Source organism: Lutzomyia longipalpis, chromosome 2 (assembly GCF_024334085.1).
Source record: "Lutzomyia longipalpis isolate SR_M1_2022 chromosome 2, ASM2433408v1".
Taxonomy (NCBI): Eukaryota; Metazoa; Arthropoda; class Insecta; order Diptera; family Psychodidae; genus Lutzomyia; species Lutzomyia longipalpis.
Window position 1 is genome coordinate 1,047,593 of NC_074708.1, and position 27,399 is coordinate 1,074,991.

At 35.7% G+C, this 27,399-nt stretch overlaps 3 protein-coding genes across 13 annotated transcripts in view; 1 reads left to right on the plus strand and 2 right to left on the minus strand.

The window, feature by feature from the left end:
* Nucleotides 1–13,601, minus strand: part of LOC129788401 (N-acetylgalactosaminyltransferase 7) — a 783,634-nt gene extending 770,033 nt beyond the window's left edge. Inside the window, exons 1-3 of one of the 5 annotated variants that reach the window (XM_055824445.1) lie at nt 13,218–13,601; nt 8,945–10,561; nt 6,502–6,726 (exon numbers count right to left, since the gene is read on the minus strand). In XM_055824445.1, the coding sequence (XP_055680420.1) occupies nt 8,991–10,561; nt 13,218–13,398 (1,752 nt within the window). In that variant the 5' untranslated portion in view covers nt 13,399–13,601 and the 3' untranslated portion in view covers nt 6,502–6,726; nt 8,945–8,990. Of the gene's footprint in view, nt 1–6,501; nt 10,562–13,217 lie in introns of those variants that run through there. The other 4 variants (XM_055824444.1, XM_055824443.1, XM_055824446.1 and 1 more) reach the window with 4 other exon arrangements.
* Nucleotides 1,309–1,929, plus strand: LOC129788460 (uncharacterized). Its single transcript, XM_055824563.1, has one exon. The coding sequence runs from the start codon at nt 1,334–1,336 to the stop codon at nt 1,808–1,810; it is 477 nt and encodes a 158-aa protein (XP_055680538.1). The 5' UTR covers nt 1,309–1,333; the 3' UTR covers nt 1,811–1,929.
* A 422-nt stretch (nt 13,602–14,023) lies between the features above and the next one.
* Nucleotides 14,024–27,399, minus strand: part of LOC129788381 (tyrosine-protein phosphatase Lar) — a 138,745-nt gene continuing 125,369 nt past the window's right edge. For all 7 annotated transcript variants that reach the window (XM_055824359.1, XM_055824362.1, XM_055824364.1 and 4 more), the window contains 4 exons: nt 24,900–26,298; nt 21,163–22,960; nt 20,942–21,074; nt 14,024–19,062 (listed from right to left, as the gene is read on the minus strand). In XM_055824359.1, coding sequence (XP_055680334.1) covers nt 18,577–19,062; nt 20,942–21,074; nt 21,163–22,960; nt 24,900–26,298 — 3,816 coding nt within the window. In that variant the 3' untranslated portion in view covers nt 14,024–18,576. The remainder of the gene's footprint in view (nt 19,063–20,941; nt 21,075–21,162; nt 22,961–24,899; nt 26,299–27,399) is intronic.

The following is a 27,399-nucleotide window of genomic DNA, read 5'->3' on the forward strand; positions in this document are numbered from 1 at the left end:
CTGAAAGAAACACAGCTAAAATACGTTGAAAATTGAGTTGGAAAACCAAACTCGCCGGTAGCGTCGCGTAGAGGAATTTTGTGTCTAGCTAAACACGAATTTTCCCAATTTTCCCCCATTGGTTTTCCAACTCAATTTTCAACGTTGATCCCACGTCGCTTTAAACTCAATATAAAAATACAAAAAAAAAGACCAAAAAAAATAAAGCTCAGAGCCTGTAGTAGTCAGTTCAGGAAAAGCTCTTCAATTATAATCCGTAGATGTTACTGGTGTAGATAAACTCCGTGGTATTTCCAGCTTCAATGATGAAGCCAATGGATGTTTGACCAATACCCCCGGAAATGACGTAGACTCGACCAATATTGGAAGTTTGCCTTACTTGAACGATGACGTAGAGAACTGTACCTCCGCTGTATCGAATTGTAGTTTGGAAGTTTCTCGGTGTGGAAGAGGAGAAGCTTTCTATGGTCGTTGCGAGGAGAGCACCTCTAGAATCGGGTGATCCGAGTGAGTAGGTAAAAATTAGAGCTTTCTGTTCCATTTTCATCTCAACCACCTCCACGCCGGGATGATCTTTGAGGAAGTCTTCGATGTTCTCTACGATCTTAATGTCGAGAGGGAGTTTTTGGACTTCATCATGGGCATCATCTTCTTGAGGAGGAACTTCAACAACAGCCGCAGCTGTGAAAACAGCCAAGAAAGCAAGAACTGTAAGGAGGTAGATAGTAATGTGAGCCATTGTGCTTTACTAACTTCACTGATATCCAAAATCTTGACCAGATTTCCTTTTATACTGCATTTGTAGTTTATCGTAATTAGGATTTCTTTTCTTGATGCGTAATTTGGGACGAGACATTTTAGGCCGATAGTTCATCGATAATTTCAAGAGTGTGAAAGTTCTAGGAAATAAATGATAAAATCTTGAAGAAATCCTTAATCTAATTTTTTTTTAATTTGAACGTTCCTATTGAGGCATTGAGGTCACTAAGAAGTTACTCTGGAAATATTAATCTAATCTTTTGAATGATTTATAAATCGTCCAAAAGATTTCATTCAGTTCTTTCTTATCTTATGTGCGCCAGTTCCGTAAACATTCGTCATTATTTCCTAGAATTCTTCATGCACATCTCATATCATACCTTTGCAAAAATAATTTGGTCATCGCGCTCTTGAAATTATCAATTAACTTCTGTTTATCGGCCTGAATTATTGTCTTTGATTACGCAAATCTCGTCCCAATTTACGCACCAAGAAAATCATTCTTCCGATACAGATGCAGTATAAAAGCCCATCTGGTCAGAAGTTTGGGTATCAGTGAAGTTACCAAAGCACAATGGCTCGCATCACAATCTACTACCTTCTCGCCTTCTTGGCTGCTTTCACAGCTGCAGCTGTTGTTGAAATTTCCCCTCCGGAAGATGAAGTGCAGAAAATTCCTCTCGACATTAAAATCGTGGAGAACATCGAGGATTTCCTCAAAGATCATCCCGGCATGGAAGTTGTTGAGATGAAGATGGAACAGAAAGCTCTCGTTCGCACCTACACACTCGGATCACCCGTCTCTGGAGATTCTCTCCTGGCTGCTGCTCGTGAAAGCTTCTCCTCTTCCACACCGAGAAACTTCCAAACTACAATTCGCTACAGCGGAGGAACCGTTCGCTACGTCATCGTTCAGGTTCAGCAGACATCCAACATTGGTCGCGCCTACGTCATTTCCGGCGGTATTGGTCAGAGATCCATTGCCTACGTCATTGAAGCTGGGAGTACAACTCAGTTTATCTACACCACCAACATCTACGGAAGATTCTAATTGAGGAGTTTTTCTTTACTATCCAGCTTAAGGCTTTGAGCTTTTTTTCTTAATCCTTTTTTGTATTTTTTATATTTTTTTGGATATTTTCCTCGAGGAATAAAATTTGTTTTTAAGAACTGTTTGTTTATTTTCAATAATTTTAAGAAGACAAAATTTCCTTCTTTTGGTCATTTTTATACAATTAAGTCATTTTCTTTGTTTTTGGAAAATTTTATTCTGAAAAAATATTTTTCTTGTTTTTTTTTAATGAAACTTAAGACAAAATAACCTTTTTCATGGATCAAAAGGAGAAAAATCTCCAGTCGAGTGAGCACCAGAAATGAGAGACTTTTAGCATTAAAAGCCCAACATTACCCTCAGAGCTTTCGATGCACTTTGCATTTTCTTCGCAGAAATTTGGAAAATTTAAAAACAAGATTAGAAAAATTGTTAATTTGCGCCCTTTTCTAATCTTGTTTTACAATTTTCCAAATAACTGTCTGAAAAAGGTGCAAAGTGCATCAAAAGCTCTGAGACCAATGCTATGTTAGGATTCTAATACTAAAAGTCTTTCATTTCTCGGCCCTTAACCGACCGGAGATTTTTCTCATTTTTCTATTCATAATTTTAAGCCAGTCTTAATCACCTTTCTTATAATTCATTGAAAAAGCTTCTTTTACTTAAAAGATTAAGCTTTATTCTATTTTGTGCAAAATAATTCTTTTATTCGGGTTATCATCCGCGGGGATGTCCCAGAGTAAAAGTTTTCGTAATACCTACACCAATTTACCTACTTTCTCTTTTACTTCTGCTGATTGTGGAATTTTTTTGTTATCAATTTGAAGATTGTTACTCAAAGGTTATCGACATGTCTTATATATCCACCAGATGACACTCTGTGTTTACAAATTACCAATCTTGCCCTGAATTTGCATAAAATTTAATTAACTCACCTGAGTTGTTGTATAAAAGGATTGTCTGCTCAGATCAGGCCACTTCAGTTGGGTAGATCATCAGTGAAGAAAACTCTTAAGCAATGGCTCGTATTACTTCCTTAATTTTTCTTGGCATCTTGACTGCCTTTCTTCATTCCCACGAAGCTCTTGCTGAGGAATCATCCCCTGTCCAAGTTACATATGTGAGTGATCTTAATGAGTTCAGAAGGAGTAATCCGGGAAAGAGTTTCGTTGAAGTAAAGTCAGCACAACAGAAAGGCACAACATACGTCTTCAAATTGGGAAAACGCGAATACGGAGACTCGTTAGCTGGTGTTGCGTCAAAACGTGTCACGTACACAACGTACGTTAATCCCCAATATAGGGTGGATTACAGCGGAAGAATCGTTACCTATGCGGAGATTTATCTTCAAACCTCACACAATACGGGAAGAGTTTACATTCTCTACGGTGGAAGAGGATACAGAAGGATTGGATTTGCAATTGTTGGTGGAAGGACAAAGATACTTAATTTCACTGCCTACATCTATGGTCGCTGAGAGGGGCAAAGAAAGGATGTTAAGAAGACACAATGAGAGCTGCTAATCCTAATTTTATTTCTTGATTAATTTCTTTGTAGCCGAAAGTTCTTCATTTTCACTTTCAGTCAATCTTAAGACGATCCCCGAGTTTAAGAATTGTTTTTTTAAACAGAAAATTCTGTCAAAAAGTTTATTATGAAGAAAATAAATTGTTAGGGATTGCAATTTCAGTGGACTGTATTTTATTTCTTCAAAGTTTGATCTACGGTGTGGGTGGGTGTGGCGAGGATGATAAATAATAAATTGTGTGGGAATCTATAACAAATAAATTAATCTAATTAAATTCTTTCTAAATATGCTACAACCAAGGCTACAACTTATTTTTACCTATTGTATGAGTTATTCACTCTTTATTCCCTTCACTCCTTTGATTCCTCTTATAGAAAAACGAGGTAAATTGTCGCTTCGCTCCAATTTACCTCGCCCCGCTTCGCGGGGATTTGTTGCGCTTCGCGCAAATTTCAGAGAGAAAATAAATTATGATGGTTTAAAGGCAGATTTGGGCCACTTATCGATCCCAAAAGAAAAAATTTGCAAAGAGAAGAAATCATTTTCATACAACATATCGGGCGCGAAATTCAAAAATTTGCAAAAAATGCATGACTTTTATATGGGGGCTACCTGAAGGGGGGCTTTGGGGGGAAAATGAATACGGCCATTCGAAAGCGCCTGATATAAGGAGCCTCTGTACCAAATTTCATCACGATCGGTCAAACGGTGTAGATTTGTATAGCTGTACAGACACGAAATCCTTTCTTTATTATATAGAAGATTATATAGATCCTATTATATAAATTCATTTTTAGTTAGCTAAATTTTGTTCATTATATACAATATCCTTCATCTTTACCTTTTGTTCAGTCAGCTTTTTCAAATCAATCAATATTTTTATCATCCCTTTTCACCGACAAATTCCTAAAAAAGTATTTAAATTATTAGAGCCTATTCTTTATTTTGTGACTTAAATATATGCAGATTACTTACTATTTCACATGGTTTTATCAAATTTACATTGGCGTCTCTCAAAATTCATTTCTCTTTCTGTGAAACATACGCCTACTACGATTAACTATAAAAACTAAACCTTACAATTTCCCGAAAGAACTATTAGGGCTATTCATCTTCAACATAAATAAACAACAAAAATTCAAAAATTTAAATCACTAAAACCTTCAACTTCTTTTCACGATCTGCATCAAATTCCCTTGAAATTGATCATCTTAAACGCCCTATTTTTTTTTTAAATAAAACTCCCCATAACTAATTAACATTGAAATAAAAGAAGAAAATTTTCTAACTTTACTCACAGTTTTCACGCGCTTAAACTTAAACTTCCGTTGATTTTCTTTCGCAAAAAAAATGTTTCGTTTGATTTTCCTCTTTATTCTGTGTTTACAAGGATTTGTTTTCTGTGAGAAAATTGGACCAACTAAAAAGAAAATGAAAATTCTCGAGGATGATTCCGATGACTTTTCCGGCAGCAGAGGGAATTCATCAATGCATCACTACCCCGAAAGTTCCACACACTACAATTTTCTATACGAATTTGGGCATTGGGGACGTAGAAATGAACTAATTGCAACCTACGAAAGGACAAGATCTTTGGGATCTCCTGGATACGTTCATGAAGTTCTTCAGTATCCCGAAGACAGATCAAGAGCAGCCGTAATTAACTATGTGAAAATAAATGTGAAGCAATCATCACCTTTGGGGACATCCTACATCTCTTATGGCAATTTAGGTAAAAGATTCGTTGAATTTACCATTGAAGCAGGTGGAACAACATTCTTCAATTTATATGCTGAATTTTATGGACGTTGGTAGACAAAGAAGGAGTTTTGTTGCCCTAATAAATGGACTTCAATCGGCTCTGGACATTACGTTAAAACGTGGATAAATTTGCATGAAAATGTAAAAAAAAGAAAACGATTTTTCACAGCAATAAAATTCCTTGTTTGTTAAAAAAAGAAAAATCTCTCGTTTGATTTTATGTAGGAAAAGAAAAAAAATCGCTTAAATTATTAATCTTTTAAGTTTCTTTTATTTCTCCTCCATCTCCTTCTCCTCCTCCACTATAGCTCCTATCAATAAACTAGAGTCTAATCAGTTGGAAGGGATGTTATAATGTCTACATTACACTACCCTAAAAAAAAGTTTCCCGTGATGTACTAAGAAATTGAGGAATTTTCTTTAAAATAAAATTAACCCTTTGAGGATTTGGATGGCCATTATTGCCAATTTGATTTTTAAATCGTCCCAAAATTAAAATTCTTTTTAACCTCTCGTGATAATGAAGGGAAGAACAAAGACTTGAAATTCATTAAAAGAAAACTTGAAGAAACATTTTCTTTCTGAGAGAAAGTTCAAGTCAAAGTTAGAGGTTCAAAATTTCAGTTCCTCAAAGGATCATTGATTTTAATGATTGAACATTGTTTGGAAAGGCACATTTCTTATCTTTCCAAAATCGGCGAATTTTTGTAAATCTGTAAGCAGTTTTTTTGGCAGTTACAAAACGGCGTAGTTGATTTTCACAAATCTACCAACTTTCGAAAGGTCAACAAAGAACCTTTTTAAATCACGTCAAATCATTGAAACTGGCTTATCACAACCAAAATAAATAATCAAGTGAAGTTTTTCATTAAAAATTCTCAATTTTCGTTCACCACCGGAAACTTTTTGCGGACAGTGTAAATTTATTTTTTATTAAATTTATTGTTTTCCTCACTCATAAAGATTATAATATTTTTTTTGTTTTGTATAATACGTGTTATGCTGTCTTCTCCGTTTAAGACGGACCCATCGACACGACGTAGAACTCTTCTGATATGAAATAAACGTAACTTTATTAAAAATTTTCTCTTCTACGTCATGACGACTATTTTCCATCTTCTTCTTCTCATCTTATTTCTAACTCTCTTTCTCGCTCTTTTTATTGGCAATAAAAGAGAAGATGCGATGCTGTATTGCACGATAAAAGACACCGCTCTCTTATCTCTTATCACTCAACAATCTCTCTGGGGCAATCATGCTGAGACTGTCGCGCATAAAATACTCTCCTACTAAACTTCTAAGACATTAATCACTAAATTTTTGAGAAGAATTTGATCATTGAAATATTTTTTAAATATTCATTTTTTTCACCTTCAAATAGAAGAAAAAAAGGACTAACAAATAATATTAATAGAGGACAAGTAACAAAATTTATATTTACAACAGAACTTAACGCATTGTTCTTTCACACAGATTATTTTTTCTCAATGTTGTTCTGAGGGAGGAAGAATTCCTTCGGATTTTGCTTTGTTTTTTTTTTGTGGGTTACACAGTCTTTCGAAGGAGCAAAGGCACTTTTGTGGGATTATTTTTTTGTTCGAACGTTTCTCTTTCTTTAAGTACATTGCTAACGAGATATTTTTTTATTGGTTAATATGTTCTAACTTTTCTTTTTGTTCTATAAGAGTTATAAGGAAGATTTTAAGGATTTGTATTTGTTTTTTTGTAAGTATTATACTGAAAGATGAAAATGAAAATTTTGGCCAAATTCATCAACAAAATTGGGAAACTTTTTACAAATTACTTTTTTTCTCTTTTACAATAAAATTACGTAAATTGTGTTTTAAAATTAAATTCAAACACTTTTAATCTTTTAAATGTAATAAAAAAAATTATCCTTTTTATTATAAAAAACAAATCCTTCACCATAAAATTCCCCGCATAAAAAACTCATCTCTATTTAATTCCCCGAGGCAAGTAAATTTAAAAGTAAAAACTCCTTTAACCCAAAATTAAAATTATTAGTGATCGCCCCCTTTGCGTCCACTGCAGTCTTTAATGCATTGAATTGTTGATTAGAAGAAAAAGGAAGAAAAATAAAATCACTGGGATAGTTTTCCACAAAAACATTGCTGAGGAAATTGGCCAAATTCTCAGTGCAGGGGCGCAATAATCTCACGATAAATAGCTAAAGCTGTCCAATATTGAATACATATTCTAGAATTATTATACCTTTAAGAATCTCATTCATTTCAGGAAAACAGTGTCCTTTAACCTACATATAAAAAGGACTTTATGCACAATATATGGAGGAATATGAAATTTGAAACATTTTCGAATACTTTGCAACACTTTGTTAAATATAAAAGAAAAATCAATGAAAGTTTTGTTCAATGTTTTTTTGATCAGAAAAATCTTCTCTTTGATCAGAAAAATGTTCCATTTGCTCAGATTAATGTTTCACTTTGTCCAATGGGGTGTTTATATGCTGAATATTTAGAATTTTTCGGGGCAAATCTTTAGAATATTTCCAAAGATCTGTGTATTGTAAATCAAATTATAAGCATTCCTTGATAAAAATCGAATAAAAACCGAATTAAGTCCTTTTTTAGGTTTGAATTTACTATTTTTTAGCTTAAATTTAGTCCTTTTCAGGCTTGAATTTAGTCCTTTTTCGGCTTGAATTTACCACTTTTTTTCTATTTGAATTTACTGCTATTAGGCTTCAATTTAGTGTTTTTTTTTTAGGGTTTTGCTCCTCAATTTAAACATTTTGGGACTAAAATACAATATTTTGATTTCTTTGGCAAACCATTCAAATATTAACGAATAATCCGAATATTTACGACGAGCCCAAAAATTTCATTCAGCCCCCTGATTTTGTTCCATTATGATCAGACAACAAATAAACTTTAAGTTATGCGAAAGAAAATCCGGAAAATATTCTTCTTTTTAAAAGATAATTAAGGTCAAAGTCGAAATTATACGCGGAGGATGAAAATGGTCACCGTGTCCATTTAAATTCTCATACATTTTTGACAGCTTTTTGAGGTTATGTTTCCCCGTATTTTCCAAATCAGGATCTCTTGTTAACTTTTCCGCGATGAAAATCATTTGTATGAACTCATTTTATTGCCGGAAGTGATCAGATAGTTACTTAGAGAACTGAAGGAAATGATTATTCAGGCTTAATAAGAAAAGTTAGCCAAATTGTAGCAAAAAGTTTGATTTGAATTGGTAATTTTGCATTGATTCTACGCAACTTTTTTTCATTATTATTTTTTTTAATATTTTTTTTAGAAATTGAGTGCAAAAATACTTAGAATAGATTAAGAATTAATCAAACTTTTGATCCTCATTCAATAAGCAGATCTACAATTAAAACATTTTAGTATTTGACCTTTTTTATTATGATGGACACTGTGACCATTTTGATCCTCCGCATAGGTAAAAAGTGTTCGGTCCTCTAAGTGTTAAAGCTTACGGCTGTTGGATTTCTTCTGAATTTATATAGACATGTGATCATTTTCCTTTTCTCTTGCCCGGAAATTAATGTTTTCCCGATCGTTTACCCGTTGGCATGTTTTTCTAAGAAAATAGAACAATCTCTTGACTAAAATAAAAAAAATCAAATATTCTCCTGATCGAAATGAAAGATTTTACTGATAAAAAGTCTAATTTTCTGATCAATAAATTTTTCCTCAAGAAATTTTTCCAACTTCAAGTATGAAAAAAACTTTCTCATACATTGTGCATAATGTCCTTTTTGCATACAATAATTGGACAGCTTATTGTATTTTTTAATAAATGCATTTTGCTTGATGAAATGTGTCTCCTATACTCACTCGATATGACTTAATACAAACAACGGAATGTCGTCGGAGGAAGCTCTCAGTAGTGTGGCTGGATCTGCTTGAATCGCCACTGGTGGTAAGCATTGTTGGGATCACATGCCGCCAGGGAAAGTTGCAGTGTCTGCGGATGGAGCGCCATGCACTTCTTGTGAACACGATGGAGAAGTGTTGAGGTCTTCGTGTCGTACTGCCAGGGCCCATCGACCGTCCCGAGGCGACAGTAGGCCAGCTTAATCCCTTGCCTGTCCCCCTCGACGCATCGTTCCCCCGTTCCCAGCTGCCCGGCTGCATTGAGGCGCATCAATTGGTTATTCCCAAACCCATGGCAATGCTGGACACCCATTATTGACGGGGGTGATCGCCCCATAGCATCCAGGCATGTATCAATGGCAGCTGATCGCAATTCACCCCAATGCGTATTAACCGGAAGTGGGGGGAACTTATCAAAGACATCATACGCCACGTTATCCATGTACCATTGAAAGCTCTTGCACTGCAGACGCTCTTTCAGGGCCAATTGCTCACTAATGTCACCCATATCGAGAAATTGCGCCAGAGGTTCCCTCGTGTAGAAGTACTCCTTGTACTTGTCATCAAACCACGTCTCAATGACTCTCTTGTAGTTAATCGTAATCAGCGGGCCCTTCTTCTTGCTCGCCAACTTCCCAAAGTTGTACGGCATGAAGCCCCGATAGACGTGCCCTACCCTTGAGCACGGGACCCATTCAATACTCCCGCCACATTGCCAAATTTTGAAGCTCAACTCAAAATTCTCTCCACCCCAAACAAGCAGACCCGGATCGTAGGCTCCCAACTCCAGGAAGTACTTCCGGTCAATGGCAAACAGCCCCCCGGCATGTGTGGGGCTCTTGTAGGGTTCACTATTGTGCTTCCTTGACTTTTGCTCCCTCTTCGGGACTTCATTCTCCTTGTAAAGCATTCCCCATTCAAAGATCCCCCTGTAGTGGTGCCCATCAGCATAAACGGGCCTATATTCGAATGTTTTATGATCAATTCCATCAATCACCGGCACCGTCATCACGGTACGATCCCTATAGATTGGAGCCAAGAGCGGTGGTAGCCAATTCGTGTTCACCTCACAGTGAGCATCGAGGAAGACAATAACATCCCCCGTGGCCTCCTTAGCGCCCCTCGATCGTGTCCTTATCAACCCTTCGCGCTCTTTATTCCGTATCAACCGAACTTTCCCATTAAACCGCCTAATGTAATCCTCCAGTTCCTCCTTGAGATTCTTCTTGTCCGAAAAGTCATCAACCAGGAGGATTTCATGCAGAATATAATCAGGTGTGCGATTTATCACCGAATGCACCGTTCGCAACAACACAGACCATCCTTCGTTGTGAAAAACAAGAATAACACTCGTCTTGGGGAGATCCGTTGGGTAATCCCAATGCTTGCATTCCTCCAAACGCGTATCCTTTATCGATCTATCCAAGGAAATCTCATCTGAGCACGCAATATTCATCCCATAATCCATTTCCGAAGCCGAAGCTGCATTTTGCATGCTATCTGGCAAGTTGTGTGGTTCACCATTCTCCCCGGGGCCGGTTCGTTTTACAACTGTTTTAGGTTCAAAATTTCCCCAACCTAAAGAGAAAACAGGAAAAAAGATCTTAAGTGGGGTCTTTTTTTTAGATTTTTCCTAAACTTGGTTTTCCAATGTTGATCACATTTAAAGACTTATTATTGAAGAATAAGAAAATCACTTTCCACCATCTTGAGATTTTCCTCAAAACACAAAGGTAGGTTTTTCTCAGGATCTACTGGATGGATTTTGATTGGGTAAAAAGCAAATGAAAGAGGAAGCATTAGCGAAGAATGTACCGGAACAGATTTTTGAATTTAGACTCAGAAGCTGAGAAAAGTAGATAAATATTCTTATTGACTTTTCTCAACTTCTGAGTTGAAATTCTAAAATCTGTTCCGGTACATTCTCCGCTAATGCTTCCTCTTTCATTTGCTTTTTACACCATTAAAATTCATCTAGTAGATACTGAGAAAAACCTACCTTTGTGTTTTAGGGCAGTTCTGTGGAAAAGTCGGAAAATCACAAGATGGTGTCGCACATAAGATGACGGAAAGTGATTTTCTTACACTTCAATAATTAGGCTACAAATGTAACCAACATCGGAAAACCCCAAGAAAAATGAAAACATTAAATATATGTAAATTCTAACAGTTTCCCAAGAGACTCCCCCTTAATCTTATAATAAAGCTTCAAACAATACACAAATATCTTTAAAAAATATATGAAAGAAAAATCATCTCTTAAGAAAATCTTATTCAATGGAAACGCGCGCGCGTGAAAACACCGTAATTCCTCAACAAACAGCAAATTGTAAACGATCATTAAGTCATATTTCAATAAACCCCAAAAAAAGATTTGCCGTGGTGATGATAAGAGAGGCATAGCGGGAATTGAGTGAGATTTCTCATGGAATAATTCCACATTGTTTGAATGATTTTCTTAACAAATATTTTTGGCTGTTTTTTCCTTTCGTTGTTGGAGTGGAGGATTCTGCAGAAGGTGCAATAAAGGTAATAAAAAAATTCTTATGATTGTTTTTGAATGAGAAATAGGATGAATTGGATAATATTAATAAATCTCTGTTAGTTTTTTTTTGAAGCTTGAAGAAATTACTTTGAAAATATTTACAATCAATTCAATGAAAGAGGAAGCTTCAATATTTATCAGAGTAATTAAATTGATAAGGCAATTACCTACCTACATATCAGTCTTTTGAGTATTTAATAGAGAAATCAGGTAAATTATTCTCTTACAAATTCAGAGAAATTCAAGCTCACCCCTTTCGGGTTCTTTGAAATATTTTACTCACTCGAATTTGAATAAAAAAAATGCTTTTTCAAGTTAGAAATGCATTAAAATTAAATTCACACAGAAAATACCGAAGAAGACGTTCTAAATGGAAAAAATGTTCTCCGAGAGCATCCAAAGAATTTTTATCATGTTGAAAAGAGCGCATGTTTCTAAGTATGTTTCACGTGGCCGCGAAAGGGTTAAAGCTTTTCTTCTCTAACTATTCTTAAATTATTATTTAAGCTTTACCTGCTTTATCTATTTTTTTTTTAAATTCTAATAATACTTCAAATTTATATAATTTTGCGTAAAATAGTGAATAATCAAAAACTTTGCTTTGACACCTTTCTCCCACTTTTTTTTCCTTCTTCTATTGGTCATAGCGCAGCGTGTGAAATTTATCTTCCCATATTTGGACTTCATTTACATGTTAGATTAGCTTTTGCACGCAAATTGACCAAGTTTTTGGGATCTTAACTGGATTTCTTTCTTTCTTGTGGTTATTTTTCAAACATTTTCTGGAATTTTTCTATTTGAATTTAGCGCGAAAAAATATAAATTAACAAACGTAGTAAGCATTGAAAACAATTGAAATTATTCGTCGCACTATAAAATTATTTTTTTAACGAAATAAATAAATTAAAAAGTAAATTGTGCATTTATAATCGAGAGAAGAGACTTTAGGGGCTCTGGTGCGTGGGAGGAAACACTTTTTGCGGGCCTTTTTGTTTGGATTTTTGAGGATGAAGTGATGATAATACGAAGATTGCTGATACAGCAGATACACTACCCTCAAAAAGTTTCCGGGCAAGCAGAAATGGCGTATTTTTGAAGGCAAAATTCAAGTGGCTATATCTCCGGCTGTGGTCAACTGATTTTCAAAAATTTACTAGTTTTGGAAAGGTACATTTTTCACCTTTCCAAAACTGGTAAATTTTTTAAAATCGGTCAACCCATTTATTCTTGACAGCCATTTTGGTAAAGCTAGGTAAAAGCGTTTTTTTCACAAATTTTGATTTTGACCTCTTGCATCTCGGCCACTAGTGAACCGATTTTAACAAATAGACTATCTTTGGAAAGGTAATTTAATTCTCTTTCCAAATCCGGGTAATTTTTGAAAATCTGTTAACCACAGCTGGAGATAATGCCACTCGAAATTTTCCTTCAAAAATACCCCATTTTAGCTTTCTCGGAAACTTTTTGAGGGTAGTGTAAATTTTTAATTGGAATTTTTAATCACAATTTTAATTGAAAGTTAGTAGCCCTGAATATAAGGACTGTTGCACCACGCTCTTTTATATCAATTTTTTCAGACTCTTCTTAATAAATTCAATCTGATAGCCAGGTGGCGGCTCCATTGATGTGCGAAACACCTGTCGCCGCCGCGGCTTACACCTTGGGGCACGAAAAGTTCAAAGAACTCACCCTCAATGAGTCGTGGGACCTCCTTTGGTCTGTGTAGGGCCCCAAAGCGACTCTGGAGCACCGCTTTGGCCCTCTTATGACCATCCGACCACGTCATGAGGAGGTAGAGCAGTGGCACGAGTATGAAGACACAGGCTGCAATTCGCGCAATGCGCCCCTTTCGCAAATTTGTAATTCGCATCTTCCCACCATGCACAAATGCAGCACCCGGATGCACTAAATTCCACTCCTCCGGCAAACTAATTAATCAAAAATGTAGACGTGTCTCTATTACCATACACAATAAAATGCTACACAACCGCAGCAGACTTGTTGACCGTCACATTTGACATTTTATCGTCTTCTCTTCGCCACTTCTGCTGCTTCATTTGCTTTGCGCTGGTGCGGCAGCTGTCGCGAGCTGATCCACGCAGCAACGATAGTTGCTGGTCCCAGTCACAAATGGCGCTGCTGATTGAATTTCCCGCGCTTTTTTCCCCACTGAAATTTTCTTTCCTTTCCGGCTCTTTTCTCTACAAGAAAAGAAAATAATTTTCAAAAATAATTTAACCCTTTCGCGTTTATTGACTGATACGCTGACCCAAACATGAAACATTTTATTTTTTCAATTATTTATGAATTTAATTTTTTTTTTCAAGTTAGAAAAGCATCAAATTCATGCAAATGAGCCCATAGAAAACATTTTCTGACTGAGAAAAGTCCTCTGAGAGCATTCATAGAATAAATATCAAAAGAGCGCATGTTTCGATGTTTTTATGTTTCACGTTGGACGTGAAAGGGTTAAAAGAAGAATAAAAGAAGAAAAATTATTTCATTCATCATTTATTTACATGATATAATACTTGTCATTGTATTTACAGTAACAATGTTTTCCTTACAGCAATTTATTGTTTTTCTGAGGTGCTTTATCCACACTCCGCCTCTATATTTCTTTTCTTTTTATTAATTTTTATAATATATTGGAATATAATTCGGCATGGAAATTATGTTTTATTTTGCTCAAATAAAACAAAAAAAAAAGAAATCATTGACTGCTTCTTAATTTATTATAATAAATGGCAAAAAAAGATTATTCATATTCTAACTCACATTTTACATTCATTAATCATCATCGCTCGTCTCTATATACTTTCCTTCGTAGTAAGTATATAATAATATATGTATGTATGCGTTCAATGTAGAAAAAGATAAACTAAAACTACCACTTATTTATACGTATGTATATATAATAAAATCCTTAATAATGTTGATTAAGATGCCGGAGAAATCATTAAAAGAGTTCCGGTAATTCGTTATTTTCTTTCATTTAATTTTTCTTCTTCTTTTTTTTACCCTCCTATAAATGAAAATTTTATCACCATTATTGCAATAAATTTCTAAAGTAGCTTCTTTTCATTTTTTTTTAAACAAGGAGGGGAACATTGATGGAATGTTTTATTGTACAGTTGGTGGAAGGTAAATTACACGCATTTGTTAAATAAAAAATGGATTTTTTATTTTAATTAAATAATTAAAATTGTTATATTTTTCGTATTAATTAAAAGAAAATAATAATTCAAAAATCTACAGTTTAAAACGTTGAATATTTGTATAATACTCTGAAGTTATTTTTTTACGCTGACGTGTATAAAAATGTCTCCCGACTGACCCATAGTGCTCTGACACTTTTACTACGCTTAAGAAATTTGAATTATTTTTCCAAAAAGACTTTTTTTTTAACTTAAGTGAACACAATTAGCATCGTAATACTGTTTAAGGTTTAATTGGTTTAATTTAGTAGAACTGAGAGATCGAAAGCTCCGGTTAAACTTGCTTTTTATTCCTTTGAAGAAACTGAATTAATCAAAATTGATGGCATTTTTAGTAATTGCTGTGAATTCGACTTTTTTTAAGCTTATCACAAAATAAAATAAAAATTTTAATTACTACTTCTCGTTTGATGAAAGAAAATTAAAGTCAATCTTTGTGGTAAGAACTATCGGGTCCTCCAAGGTTAAAAACATTTTTTTCTAACTATGCCAGCCGGGTAGCTGTCAAATGATAAATCAATTTCACGCACAGCGTATAAAAATGAGAACTTAATGTGTTAACGACATATTTATTTTTTGTGGAGAAATCTAATAAATTTCCAATGAAAACCTTTTTTTCTTGAAAATATTTTCTTCTCCTTCTCACACCAACTGTAACAACAAACAAACATTCTTCCTCTATGTTCTAAAACATTGCAAAGTTTACGTCACATTTTGCTTTTCTTTCACAGGATATGATTCGGATATTATTATGTGTGTAGCCTTACAGACATTATACCTATACTTAAAATAATATAGAAATAATAATAGAGAAGAATAAATTGATTCAAGTATATGCTATATATATGTATGTACCTCTTCTGCCGTTTTACCTTACACTTTGTCAGTCTTTAAAAAGTATTGAATTTTTTTCACGTGGAAAAAAATGAAAAATAAAAAAAAATACTGCATTTTGGATATGTTTTTTTTTTTGCATTTGCGTATGAGTTAATAAAATAATTATCATTATGAGTTCTCAATGGCGAGAAAAAAATCCTTTTTTTTGGAAGGGGGAAATGCAACCACCCACGATGAATGGTGATGTGCGTGCGTAGTAATATCAACTGCATTCAAATTTATTTCTAACGACAAATTACATTGAGTTTTGTGTGTGTGTGTGGGAATGAAAATTAAATTGATGGAAATTCAAGAGCTCTATATGATAAATTTTTCAAATTAAAGCTTTCGCGTGTTGGGGAAAAAGCTCCTTTTTATACTGAAAATTACCAAAATTATATTTTTGCTGTGTATGTACTATGTGTTGGGGAATTCTTTACGCATGACTTGATTGGTGGTTTGTGGGAGAGAAAATGAGGGAAACAGATCGTTTGCCAAGTGATTCACGTGCATTTTTTATATGATTTTTTTGTTTCGTTCAAATTGATGTAATTTGGTGGTTGCTGCTTAAAAAAGTCATGAAAAATAAAATTGCTATATATATGCGCATTGGGGGAACTTTACACAAGGAAAGCATCCGAAGTTTATTATTCTTTTTGTTTTTTTCTTAAAGAACTTTAACCAAAAAGAGGGAAATAAATTGTTTTATTAACGAAGCTTTAGTTTCGTTTTTTTTTGTCCTCTTCTCTTCTTTAAATTCCAAGGGGTGTTTATCTGTCGAATATTTCGATTTATTTTACCGAATAATACAAATCTTGCCGAATAATTTGAATTTTCTTGATGAATAGTTCGAATTTTGACAAATAATTAAAATCTCAACGAATAATCAGAATTTTAGCGAATGATCTGTATTTTGCCAAATAATCCGTGTTCCTTTTAGTAATAATCTGAATCAGTCTGAATCTTCTTGAAGAATAATCCGAATTTTGCCGAATAATCCGAAATCTCGACGAAAAATCTGAATTTTAACGAATTATCCGAATCTTGATAAATAATCTAAATCTTAGCCAATAGTCTGAATTTTATCGAAGAAATATCCAAATCTTGCCGAATAATCAGAATTTTCTTGACGAATAGTTAGAATTTTGAAAATAATCTGAATATTTTTTTTTGATGTATCCTCTGAATCTTGATGAATAATCTGAATGTAAAAGAATACTCTGAATTTTATAGGATAATTCGAAACTATTTGACAAATAATCCGAATAATCTGAATCTTAACGAATAATCTGTATTTTAACGAATAACGTGCATTTTGACGAATAATCTGAATAATACCGCTTGATCCGAACTTTCTTGATAATTGAATAAATAGAATAAATAATTTGAATTTTGCAAATAATCTGAATTTTCTCGAAGAATAATACGAATCCTGACAAATAATTCGAATCTCGACGAATAATTCGAAGATTTTCATTCAGATAAGTACCCCTTTTGTTAAATTCTCTTGATTACCTTTGACCTGCCTTCTCAAAATGAAAAATTCTAGAAAATTTCTGGATAATCCCTGGCTCTGTGAAACCTCCTCGGATGCAGCTGTTGAGTATTTTCTTCTTTTTTTTTTAAATTAAAAAAATCATTCACATACAATCACTTTGATATGATCAAAAGAGGCTAACTTTTCCTTTTTTCCTCCCCTTTCTCCTAGACTTTAAATGTAAATTGTATATAAGTACAATTTCCCAACCCTTCGATATACAATATAGCGTTTGTTTTGTTTTTTTTTTTCACGAAAAAGGAAAAGCATTAACATGAAGTCTTTCAATTTGTTTTTTTTTCACTTTGCGAGCTTTTTTTCATCATCATTTTCTATCTTTCTAAAAGTTATTTTCTCCACCAAAAATACCCTAAATTGTGTTTTATTTTCATCATCTTCCTTTCTTTTCTTTTTTTTTTTAATATAAATTGGCAGAACCTCAATAATGCACATTTTATGCTTTCCTAACGAATCCTCACACATCTATATATAGTTTTACTCTTCTGAGGGGAAATTTCTCATCAACTTTGGAGTACAAACTTTTTTTTTAGTTAATTTTTTTCTATCCACGCGATCTCTCTCTCGTACATTTAATATCAATTGTCCAGCAATTTTTTTTTATTTTATTCCCCAAACTCTCTTCATTCTCTGGCTTTTTTTTGTTTTAAATTAATTTTCATTATCTACTACTATATAGTATTTTTATTATTTACCCCCTTCCCCCATCCACTGTTCTCTAAGTTAAATATAGTCTATCGGAAAAATATTTTGTAAAAACATTTTCAACGATATTAAATGCATTTCAATTTGCGGATTGTTTCAGGATATATTATATACGTTGCTCAGCGCTTTTAAGTTCGCTTCGTAAAGCACGATGGGCAATATTCCGCAGTAGGTAGTTTTTTTTGTTTGTATATTATTTTAGTTTTTTTGCTGGGATGCTTCTCAATTTAATTTATTACTTGATTAACAATTATTAGTTTCTATTAGTTATTCATTTTAATAAAAATGATTTTTTTAAAAGTTTTTTCTTTTATGTGTTTAATTTTGAATTTAAAATAAAACTCCTGTCTCTCCTTGAGTTTTCTCAAGAAATTCAATAAAGGATCGTATTCTGCGATTAAGAAATCCTTGAAATTTCAGTGAAATATCCTTGAAATTTTAAAGCTTTCTTAGTCACAGAATAAAGGCTAAAATTTGCATAAAACATTAATTTTTTCTCCAATAAAAAATCAATAAAATCATCAATAAAAAAAAAATAAAATAAACTTACTTTCGTTGTAAAGAAGGACTCACAAAAAAAGTAAACAAAATCCCAGCAAAAGCCCTTTGTGCGTTGCCCATCCAGACAGAACCCCCTCTTGCGGAAAGGGGGTGATCATCACAAATTCTGGCACAAGTGGATAGAAAAATCCCCTCAATTGGCATAGTGGTCGAATGACCCGAGATACTCAAGAGCAGCACGATAGCAGAATTGATACTGATCCTCCGTCTGTACCATTGCCGGACGCTGTGACCGGAGAATGCGTACAGTCTGGAAGACATCCAGCACCCCTTCGTACTGCATACGCTCCAGCACAATGCTGAGTGTGATGAAGACACCGGTGCGTCCAACACCGGCACTACAGTGCACCGTAATTGGACCATCTTGGCCAAATTGTTCCTTTGTCTTGTGCACCTGCCCGATGAAGTCGATGAAGCCTTCGCCGGACTTTGGTACACCCTGTTCGGGCCAGTCGATAAACTGAAATTGTCGCACTGTACGCGATGAGCCATCACGTGCGTCTGTTACTTTGAATTCACGCAACTTGTACTGCGGCATGTTGTACTCCGCAATGGGATCCACCACGTAGCACTGATACCGGACACTGCGCTCATGTGGCCAGTATTGGTAGCATTTCTCCTGTAGAAATGTTATTTTTTTATTAATAATTAAAATTTTAATTAATAATTTTTCCTTAATTTACGTTTTTATGTCATTTTTTTGGGAATTTAATTATTAATTTTAATCCTTGGAGGATTTTGCTACCCATCGTGGCTAATTTGAATTCTTTTAACCCTTGGAAGATCCGGAAGATCAAGATTTCTAACCTCAAAACTTTGACCTTAATTTTCTCTAAAAAAGAAAATGATTTTTCAACTTTTTTCTCTTCAATCTTGAAGTAATTGAAATTTCCTATACACAGATCTAAAAATCATGAAATGTTAAATAGATTTAATTCTGTTAATTGCAAAAGTCGAATTGGCCACGGTGGCCACCAACATCCTCCCGGGCTTAATCGCCACAAATTTGTTTGTTTCTGGAAATTTCTTTAACTTCAAGATCGTCGAAAGGAAAATTGTTTTCTTTTTAAGATAAAATAAGGTCAAAGTTTTGATGTTAGAAGCATTTATCCTTTGATCCTCCAAGGGTTAAGTCTTTATTTAAATTTTAAATCATTTCACAAAGTCCTTTAACTCAAAATTTTACTATTTAGAAATTTTATAAAAAATGGGATTGATTCTATCAAAAATATTTTCTATTGTTTCCATTAAAAAGTTGCTGTAAAACTTTGAATTGTAGAAGAACTGACACAAAATTTCAGTTAATATTTTTAAACCATTCATCATAAGACCATAATCATAAAGGGGTCTTTAGAATATTAAATATAGAATATAAAAAAATCAAATTCTATTAACTTGAAGCTGAATAAATACTTAAATACGAATTTACGTTTTTGGGTTTGATTTAAATACTTTTTAGGCTTCTGCTCCTCAATCTGCGCCTTTTTGTGACTAAAACAAAAAAAACCATTTTCCGGATTAAATTTAATATATTTTGGATTTAATTTACAGTGGGACCCCAGTACAACGACCACTTGGTTATACTACTCTCGCGCATTGAAAATAATGAGTGAGAAGAGTACATCCGAGTGGTCGTTGTACTGGGGTCCCACTGTACTACTTTTTAGGCTTTCAATTAAATATTTTTCTTAGGCTTCTGCTTCATTCCTTTTTAGGACTGAAAACTAAATAATATTTTCAGTGTGAATTTAATATTTTTCAGATTGAATTTATTTCATTTTTTGGCTTGAATTAAACACTTTTGAAGTTTCTGCTTCTCAATCTGAGTCATTTTAAGTTGAAAATCCAATATTTTTTTCATTCTTTGGCGAATCATCCAAATAATTTTTATTCAGATAACCACTCATTGACAACGAATCTCTCTTTTTCAGAAAACAGCTAGAAAGAACTTCAAAGAGTTTTTTGGAAAAGTAATTTACCTTTAAAAAAAACGATTAAAGAAAGAATCAAATTGTCAAAATCTTGAAAGATTTTTCATAAAATACCAAAAAGATTTTTTTTAACAGAATCAACCCCAAATAGGAAAATTATTCAAAAATAAATCAATATTTTTAAACTCAAAATAAGAGAATTTTTCCATTCAATTGAGCGAATAAAGGTAAAAGTAAAACAATTTCATGGAAATCCATCAACCCGCCCTCTTTTGCAAGGACTTCTACCCCCTTATGTGCCACCCTTGTGAGAATTTTGGAGACACAAAAGGACACGCTGCTTTGGGTTTGAATTCCAAATGAAGCTTGAGAAAAAGACGGCACACACATCCCTTTAAACCAACCCCCTACATTTTAAATTGTTGCCATTCGCTGCTCGCGCTTCGCTAAACAAATAATTTCGGGATTGTTTCTGCATAATTCATACTCAACCCCTCCTTCATACACGGGAGAAGGGGGGGGGAGGCAATATAGGAGGATGATTTTCATTTCAATATAAGAACTCACCCTTCCCATCTCCTTGAGCTTTGTCAGCATCACCACGATTGTCGAATTGTGCTCCCATAGCATTCGCCAAAAGTCCTCAGCTGTATCCTGAAGAGGTCCTTGGGCAGCTATGTAGGCATTCCTGTAGCGATACCTGCAGAGAATAAATTTATTTCAACAATTTAGAGACAGAGTGAGAGAGAAGAGAAGGAAAAGCCTTTTTTTTCGAGAGCAGAACTCACCCATCGATAAAGCTGGCATTGATGTAGTCACTCCCTTCAATCCCACGAATGGGACTAATGCACACCCGGCTGGATTCGTAGGGTAGGATGTGCACCAGACGATTCTTGTGCTTGTTGAATTGCAAATTAGCCGTTACAAAGCGCGTACTGTCCGCCTTAACGTTGGACAACTTCTTAAATTCCACCTCCATCCCCGTGATGTTCTCCCCGGGTTCAGTTTGCATCAATTTCTGAATGTGATTGTGCAAATTGCGCGCCGGGACTTCGGTGCTGCCACAAATGATTGCCTCCAAGATGGCATCGTGAATGAAAATGTACTGATCCTCCGTCTGTACCATGTAGTTTCGTTGTGCACGGAGGCACGTAACATGCCCATAGATGTCAATTGTCTTCTCATGCTTCATCCGTTCGAGCATTGAGTCGATGACAATGAAACACCCTGTTCTGCCCACACCTGCGGAGCAGTGAACAATCACCGGGCCCGAATCAGGTGCTGTGAGTGCTCGACAGCGACGGAGGAACTGAAGGAATGGCGCTGGGTGATCAGGAACTCCATGATCAGGCCATGCTGTGAATTGCAGCTGTTTAATCTCCCGGCGTTCACCACTACCCTGCTTGCACACCTGGAACGTCCGGATGCTGTATGTGGCAAGTTCCTGAGTCTCTGAAATTGTCACCGTGAGTTGCCCGTAGGTTTCACTCCCACGCGATGGCCAATACTGATCACACTTAATCCTTGCCCGTTCCTCCAGACGTGTCATCATGACAATTGTCGATGTGCGCAATTCCCAGCACATTCTCCAGAAATCCGCGCATGTATCCTGAAGGGGACCCTGTGTAGCAACGTAGGCATTGTGCTTCCGGTAGCCATCGCAGTAATTCGCATTGATGTAGTCAGAACCCTGAGAATCAGTCGTCTGGAGGATAACACGACTATGATCGTAGGCTGTAACGTTCGCATAGCGATTCTTTGACTTATTAACTTCCAAATTCGAATGATCCCACGTGAACTGCTGACCCGGCTCAATACTTTCGTACTCTTGGGAAAATTTCAAATTATCCGACGATTTGAGGCGATCAATGTGATTTGCAAATTCCGTTATGGGAATCGGGGGATGACTTATCATTCCGGGTGTTTGGAAATTCAATCTGCGCATATCAACGGGATCTGATGGTGCTGGCCCCGCGCCCAAATCTGCCGCCATTAGTGGTCGTGTCACGGCAGCTTGATCGGGGGTTTTGCACGACTGCCTGCGTCGCTTCATGACATAGACAAAGACAAAGATAACGCAAAGCAAGAGAGCAGCAATAATCGGTCCAACCACCCACAGCATCCCAGGTTCATCGGAATTCTTATTCACAGACACCTCCGGATCAAAGGGAATATTTGGCAGGGGGCGATTTGGTGGCTCTCCCGGTGGAGCCTCACGCATATCCAATGCAAGGAATTCCGAGAAGGGACTCGATGTGTACAGATGCTTTTGCGGCGTATCAACAACAGCTCGCACAAAGATCCGATACCTTTTGCCACGTTCCAACTTCTTATTCGTGAAATTGTGATAAATCTCCCCGGACCCCAGATGGAAGGTGTAGGGGATGTTCCGCTGGGGGAATTTTGCCGCAATATATGGGGCATTTGTGCGCTCAATACGACGCCCCGGTAGCATGTCCTCGGTGAGAAATTGATCGGGATTTTTGTGCAAATTTGACTTATCCTCCGGCACTACAATGAGGTAGTAGTGAGATATCGGCCCGTACTCCTCAGAGGCTTGCGGGAGAATCACCTGAATTTCTTCACCTGGAAAATCAAAAGAAACCACAGAATGTCTTTCATCTCCCGCGAGAGATTTCTTCCTTTTTTTTTCTTTATTTTTCAATGTCTTCTACACAGGACATCTCAGGAATGCAACTAACGTGCGCGAGATTTTTTTTTTTGATAGGAAGAGAGAGAAAAGGAAATTATTTTGTGGAGTTTATGTAGGTCAACTATCACTGCTGCTCTGTAAGTTTTTACAATTCATTTTTTCTTCATTTCTTTTAATTTTCAACATTTTCTTTCTTTTTATTACAAAAATAAAAAAAAAATATATTTAACAAAGTTTATCATTTTTTCTTAGAAAAGGATAATATTCTGAATGCCCCTGAAGATGGATCGAAGAATTTCCGGAACAGTTCCTTTATTTTTTTTTAAATTATTTTGAAGATAGATTTTTGTTTATAGATAGCCCATCCACCGAAGAAGAATCCATAAAAAAAGGAAAATAAAATAAAAGAATTTTTTTACAATAGATTTAAAAAAAAGGTTAAATAAAATAGAAATCATGCAATGTAATCCCTTTGTTAGAATTTCGTAAAAATGACAATCAAATTAATTATTTATTGACAAGTTGATTGATTAAATGTTCGCATGATTTATTAATTTATTTATTCCTCCCACTCATGCATTTATTTATCCAATTCCTCGGGGTTGAAATGTGCGTGAATATTAAGCTAAAAAAAACCAAAAACTATAAAAATTCATTAAAAAAAAATTAACCTTTAAGGGGGGTCTCTTGGGAAAGCTGTTAGAATTTACACATTTTTAATGTTTTCATTTTTCTTGGAGTTTTTCTTAAACTCGGTTTTCCAATGTTAGTTACATTTAAAGACTTATTATTGAAGAGTGAGAAAATCACTTTCCGCCATCTTAGGTGTGACGCCATCTTGTGATTTTCAGACTTTTCCACAGGACTGCCCTAAAACACAAAGGTAGTTTTTTTCTCAGGATCTACTGGATGGATTTTAAAGGTGTAAAAAGCAAATGAAAGAGGAAGCATTAGCGGAGAATGTACCGGAACAGATTTTAGAATTTCAACTCAGAAGCTGTGAAAAGTTGACAAATCTTCTTATTTATTTTTCTCAACTTCTGAGTCGAAATTCCAAAATCAGTTCCGGTACATTCTCCGCTAATGCTTCCCCTTCCATTTGCTTTTTACCCCATCAAAATTCATCCAGTAGATCCTGAGAAAAACCTACCTTTGTGGTTTAGGGCAGTTCTGTGGAAAAGTCGGAAAATCACAATATGGCGTCGCATCTAAGATGACGAAAAGTGATTTTATTACTCTTCAATAATTAGGCTACAAATGTAACCAACATTGGAAAACCAAGGTTAAGAAAAAGAAAACCCAAAGAAAAATGAAAACATTAAAAGTATGTCAATTCCAACAGTTTGCCCAAGAGACCCCCCTTAATTTTTGTCTTATTTGATCCCATCAAATGAGGAGGAAAAAATAAAATGTATGGGGCTAATTTTTATTTTAAAAGAAAACTAAACAACGAGCCTTATTCAGCGACCAAGAAACCCTTGAAATTCGTTTGAAATCTTGAAATTCCTGTACAAAATTGAAAGATTTTAAGGGTTTCTTGGTCGCTGAATTAGGCCCAACATTACATAAAAAATGCAATAAAACCTTCCAATGAAAGAAAACGTTTAGATTTTTCCTTTTAAAAGTGAGCATATTCCCCCCTCCCTGGAAAAATAATTCATTGAGATGCAATCATTTATATGGGAGAGGGGATTCCCAGAACTTCTCGAAAAACTCCCCTTGAATGAAGAAAATGAGCTTTTCCTTCGTTTTTCTTTCTTTTTAAAATGAGAATGTGTGTGTGGGGAATGAGGGGGACAGGGAGGGTGTGAGATGGGTTTAAATGCAGCAGCAGCAGCACTTGGGGCGTTAATTCCAGAAGAGTTCACTTACCATTGACGACACCATAGAAGTCTGGCTTCACCATGGGCTGCGGGGCGGCCATTTGGGTGGTGACTGTGATTTTGGTGGGTGGCTTGTAGGAATAGTCAGCCGGTATGGCGCTCACATTGACGCTGTAGGTGGTGAATGGGGAGAGCTCATTAATCGTGTGCGACTTGACGTGGTGCTTGAGGATAATCTCCCTCTTGGGTACTATTTGTGTCTGCGTGATACCCTGGGAGTCCACAAACTCCTTGATGGCATCGAAGGAGATTTTGTAGTTGGTTGGATTGAGTCGAATTGGTGGCGACCAGCTCAGCGTCATGGAATGGGTACTCACATCCTGGGCACGTAGATTCAATGGTACATCCTCCGGCTTCACCTTCACCGTCACCTTCTCACTGAGTCTCCCGAGGCCAGATTTGAATCTTGCCGCAATGGCAATGGCATACTGGGCGTACTTTTCGAGATTTATTAGGTCAGCCGACTCCGTGAGCCCCAGCACCTTTGTCTGCCATTCATCCAGGTCCTCCACAGCGGTCATTGTGTAGAAAATTTGATAGCCAATCAATCGTCCACGCGACGGTACGGGTTCCCACCAAACTTCCACCGTTTGCTCCGATGTTGCAACAGCCTGCACGGACATTGGAGCCCTTCCCATGTCTCGCTCAGTTTCCACAATGATTTTCTCACTAAACGGCCCAGCCCCTTGACGCGTGTACGCACGCACCCTGAACACATACTCCGTATTCTCTTCGAGCCCCGTAAAGACCACCTTATGCCCCGTTGTATTCTTCTCCGTACCCAACCCATGATCGATCTTCTTGTGAAATTGAACATCATACCGATTTATTTGCCCATTGCGGTACTCCCGATGCGGTGGATCCCACGTAATGCACACAATATCGGGTGTCTGGAAGCGAACGGTGATATTCGTTGGGGGCCCATTGGGGGCACCTTCGGGTGTTGTGTAGTACTTTACAGCTTCCTGCCCAATTCCAATGTGATTCATTCCGGCAATACGAAATTCATACTCAACCCCCCGTTCGAGATCATTGAATCTCTTCGTATTCACATGCGCCCCCTGGATGACTTCCTCATTGAGGATGTGATCCTTTACACCCCAACGTAGCCTATAGCCACGTAGCTCCCCATACGTTTGCTTTGGACGCTCCCATTCGAGCTCAATGGACACCGTTGGGTCACGCAGAGCTTTCAAATTCACAACTGGACGCGTTGGCACACCACCGGGAGTTTTAACATTGATCGGCAGGCTCCGATCGCCATCCCCTTTGCGCGTGAGGGCTGCCACTTGGACGGAGTAGCGTGTATCGGGCTGAAGGCCAGTCACATTGTACTCCAGACCCTCAACCACGTCAAACTTTAGGGGATCATTGAGGAAGCCCTTCCCCTGTGAAGGAAAAATAAATTCTCGCTGATTTTTTTTTCTACTTCTTCTCCTGACACTCCCTTCAACCCCTCAATCCCATCGAAGGAATACTTTGAAAGTTAAATAAGAACAAACAAAAAAAAAAAAAAAGAAAGTAATCTGTAAGTCTGACAAGTTGAGGACACCCTGTAAAATATATATATTTCACTTTTTCTTCTTCTTGCAAATGGAAAAATAGTTTTAAAAGAACGTCCAGCAGAAGATTATGGGTGGTAGTTTTCAATCAAGAACGGTGCATTTAAAATTAAACACACTCCCTATATAAACTATATATGTATGTATGTACATAGTATTCCCATGGAGAAGAGCTTCAAGACTCTTCAAGAGAAAGCACGAGAGAGATTCATTTTGTTCAAGAAAAACTCAAATACAAAGTTTTTATATAAATGAAAGTCTGGGCAGCTACCTTCGTAGTACCAGCAAAAATCTTTCGTCTCTTAATGTTTTAATAAGAAATTCAAAATGAGTAAATTAATACAAGTTGCGGGGGTAGCGTAGTAAGGGGTGGAATTGAGGGGATTTCTGAAAGTGCAACATTTTGTAAGATAAACAGAAAAATATTCAAGTTCTCTAAAGCTTCTTCAGGACGTCTCTTTTAAATAAAGAATAATTGTTCCCCCAATAGAAATTTAGATTAATAATTTTCAATGTTGCACTTTGAAATAAAAATTATTTTTTTATTGACGTAAAAAAAACTTTTGAAGATAATTTAGAGCAGAAATTATTAAATATAAATTATTCAGGATTGTTAATAATTTTCCACTGATAGTTTGAGCATTTTTAAAAATTCATATTCTCAGGGTGGAACATTATCTTGTGAATTTTTTGTTGTTGTTAATTTTCCACAGTGACGTAGCCAGGAAGGATATTTTGGTCTATTATTTACCCATTAAAAGTTTAAGCAGATCAGATTAGTTTCTAGAGTTTTAATAAAAATATTTTAAGGCTAAATTTTATATTAAAATAAATTTATAGGGATATTTTCTAAGATTTAAAAAAAAACACGTCGAACTTTAAAAAATAAAACGTTAAACCCTAGAAAAGTAAGGATCCCATCTTTTG

What these genes read in the sequence shown, in the direction of transcription:
- LOC129788460 (XM_055824563.1), top strand. Translation starts at nt 1,334, where the DNA reads ATGGCTCGCATCACAATCTACTACCTTCTCGCCTTCTTGGCTGCTTTC.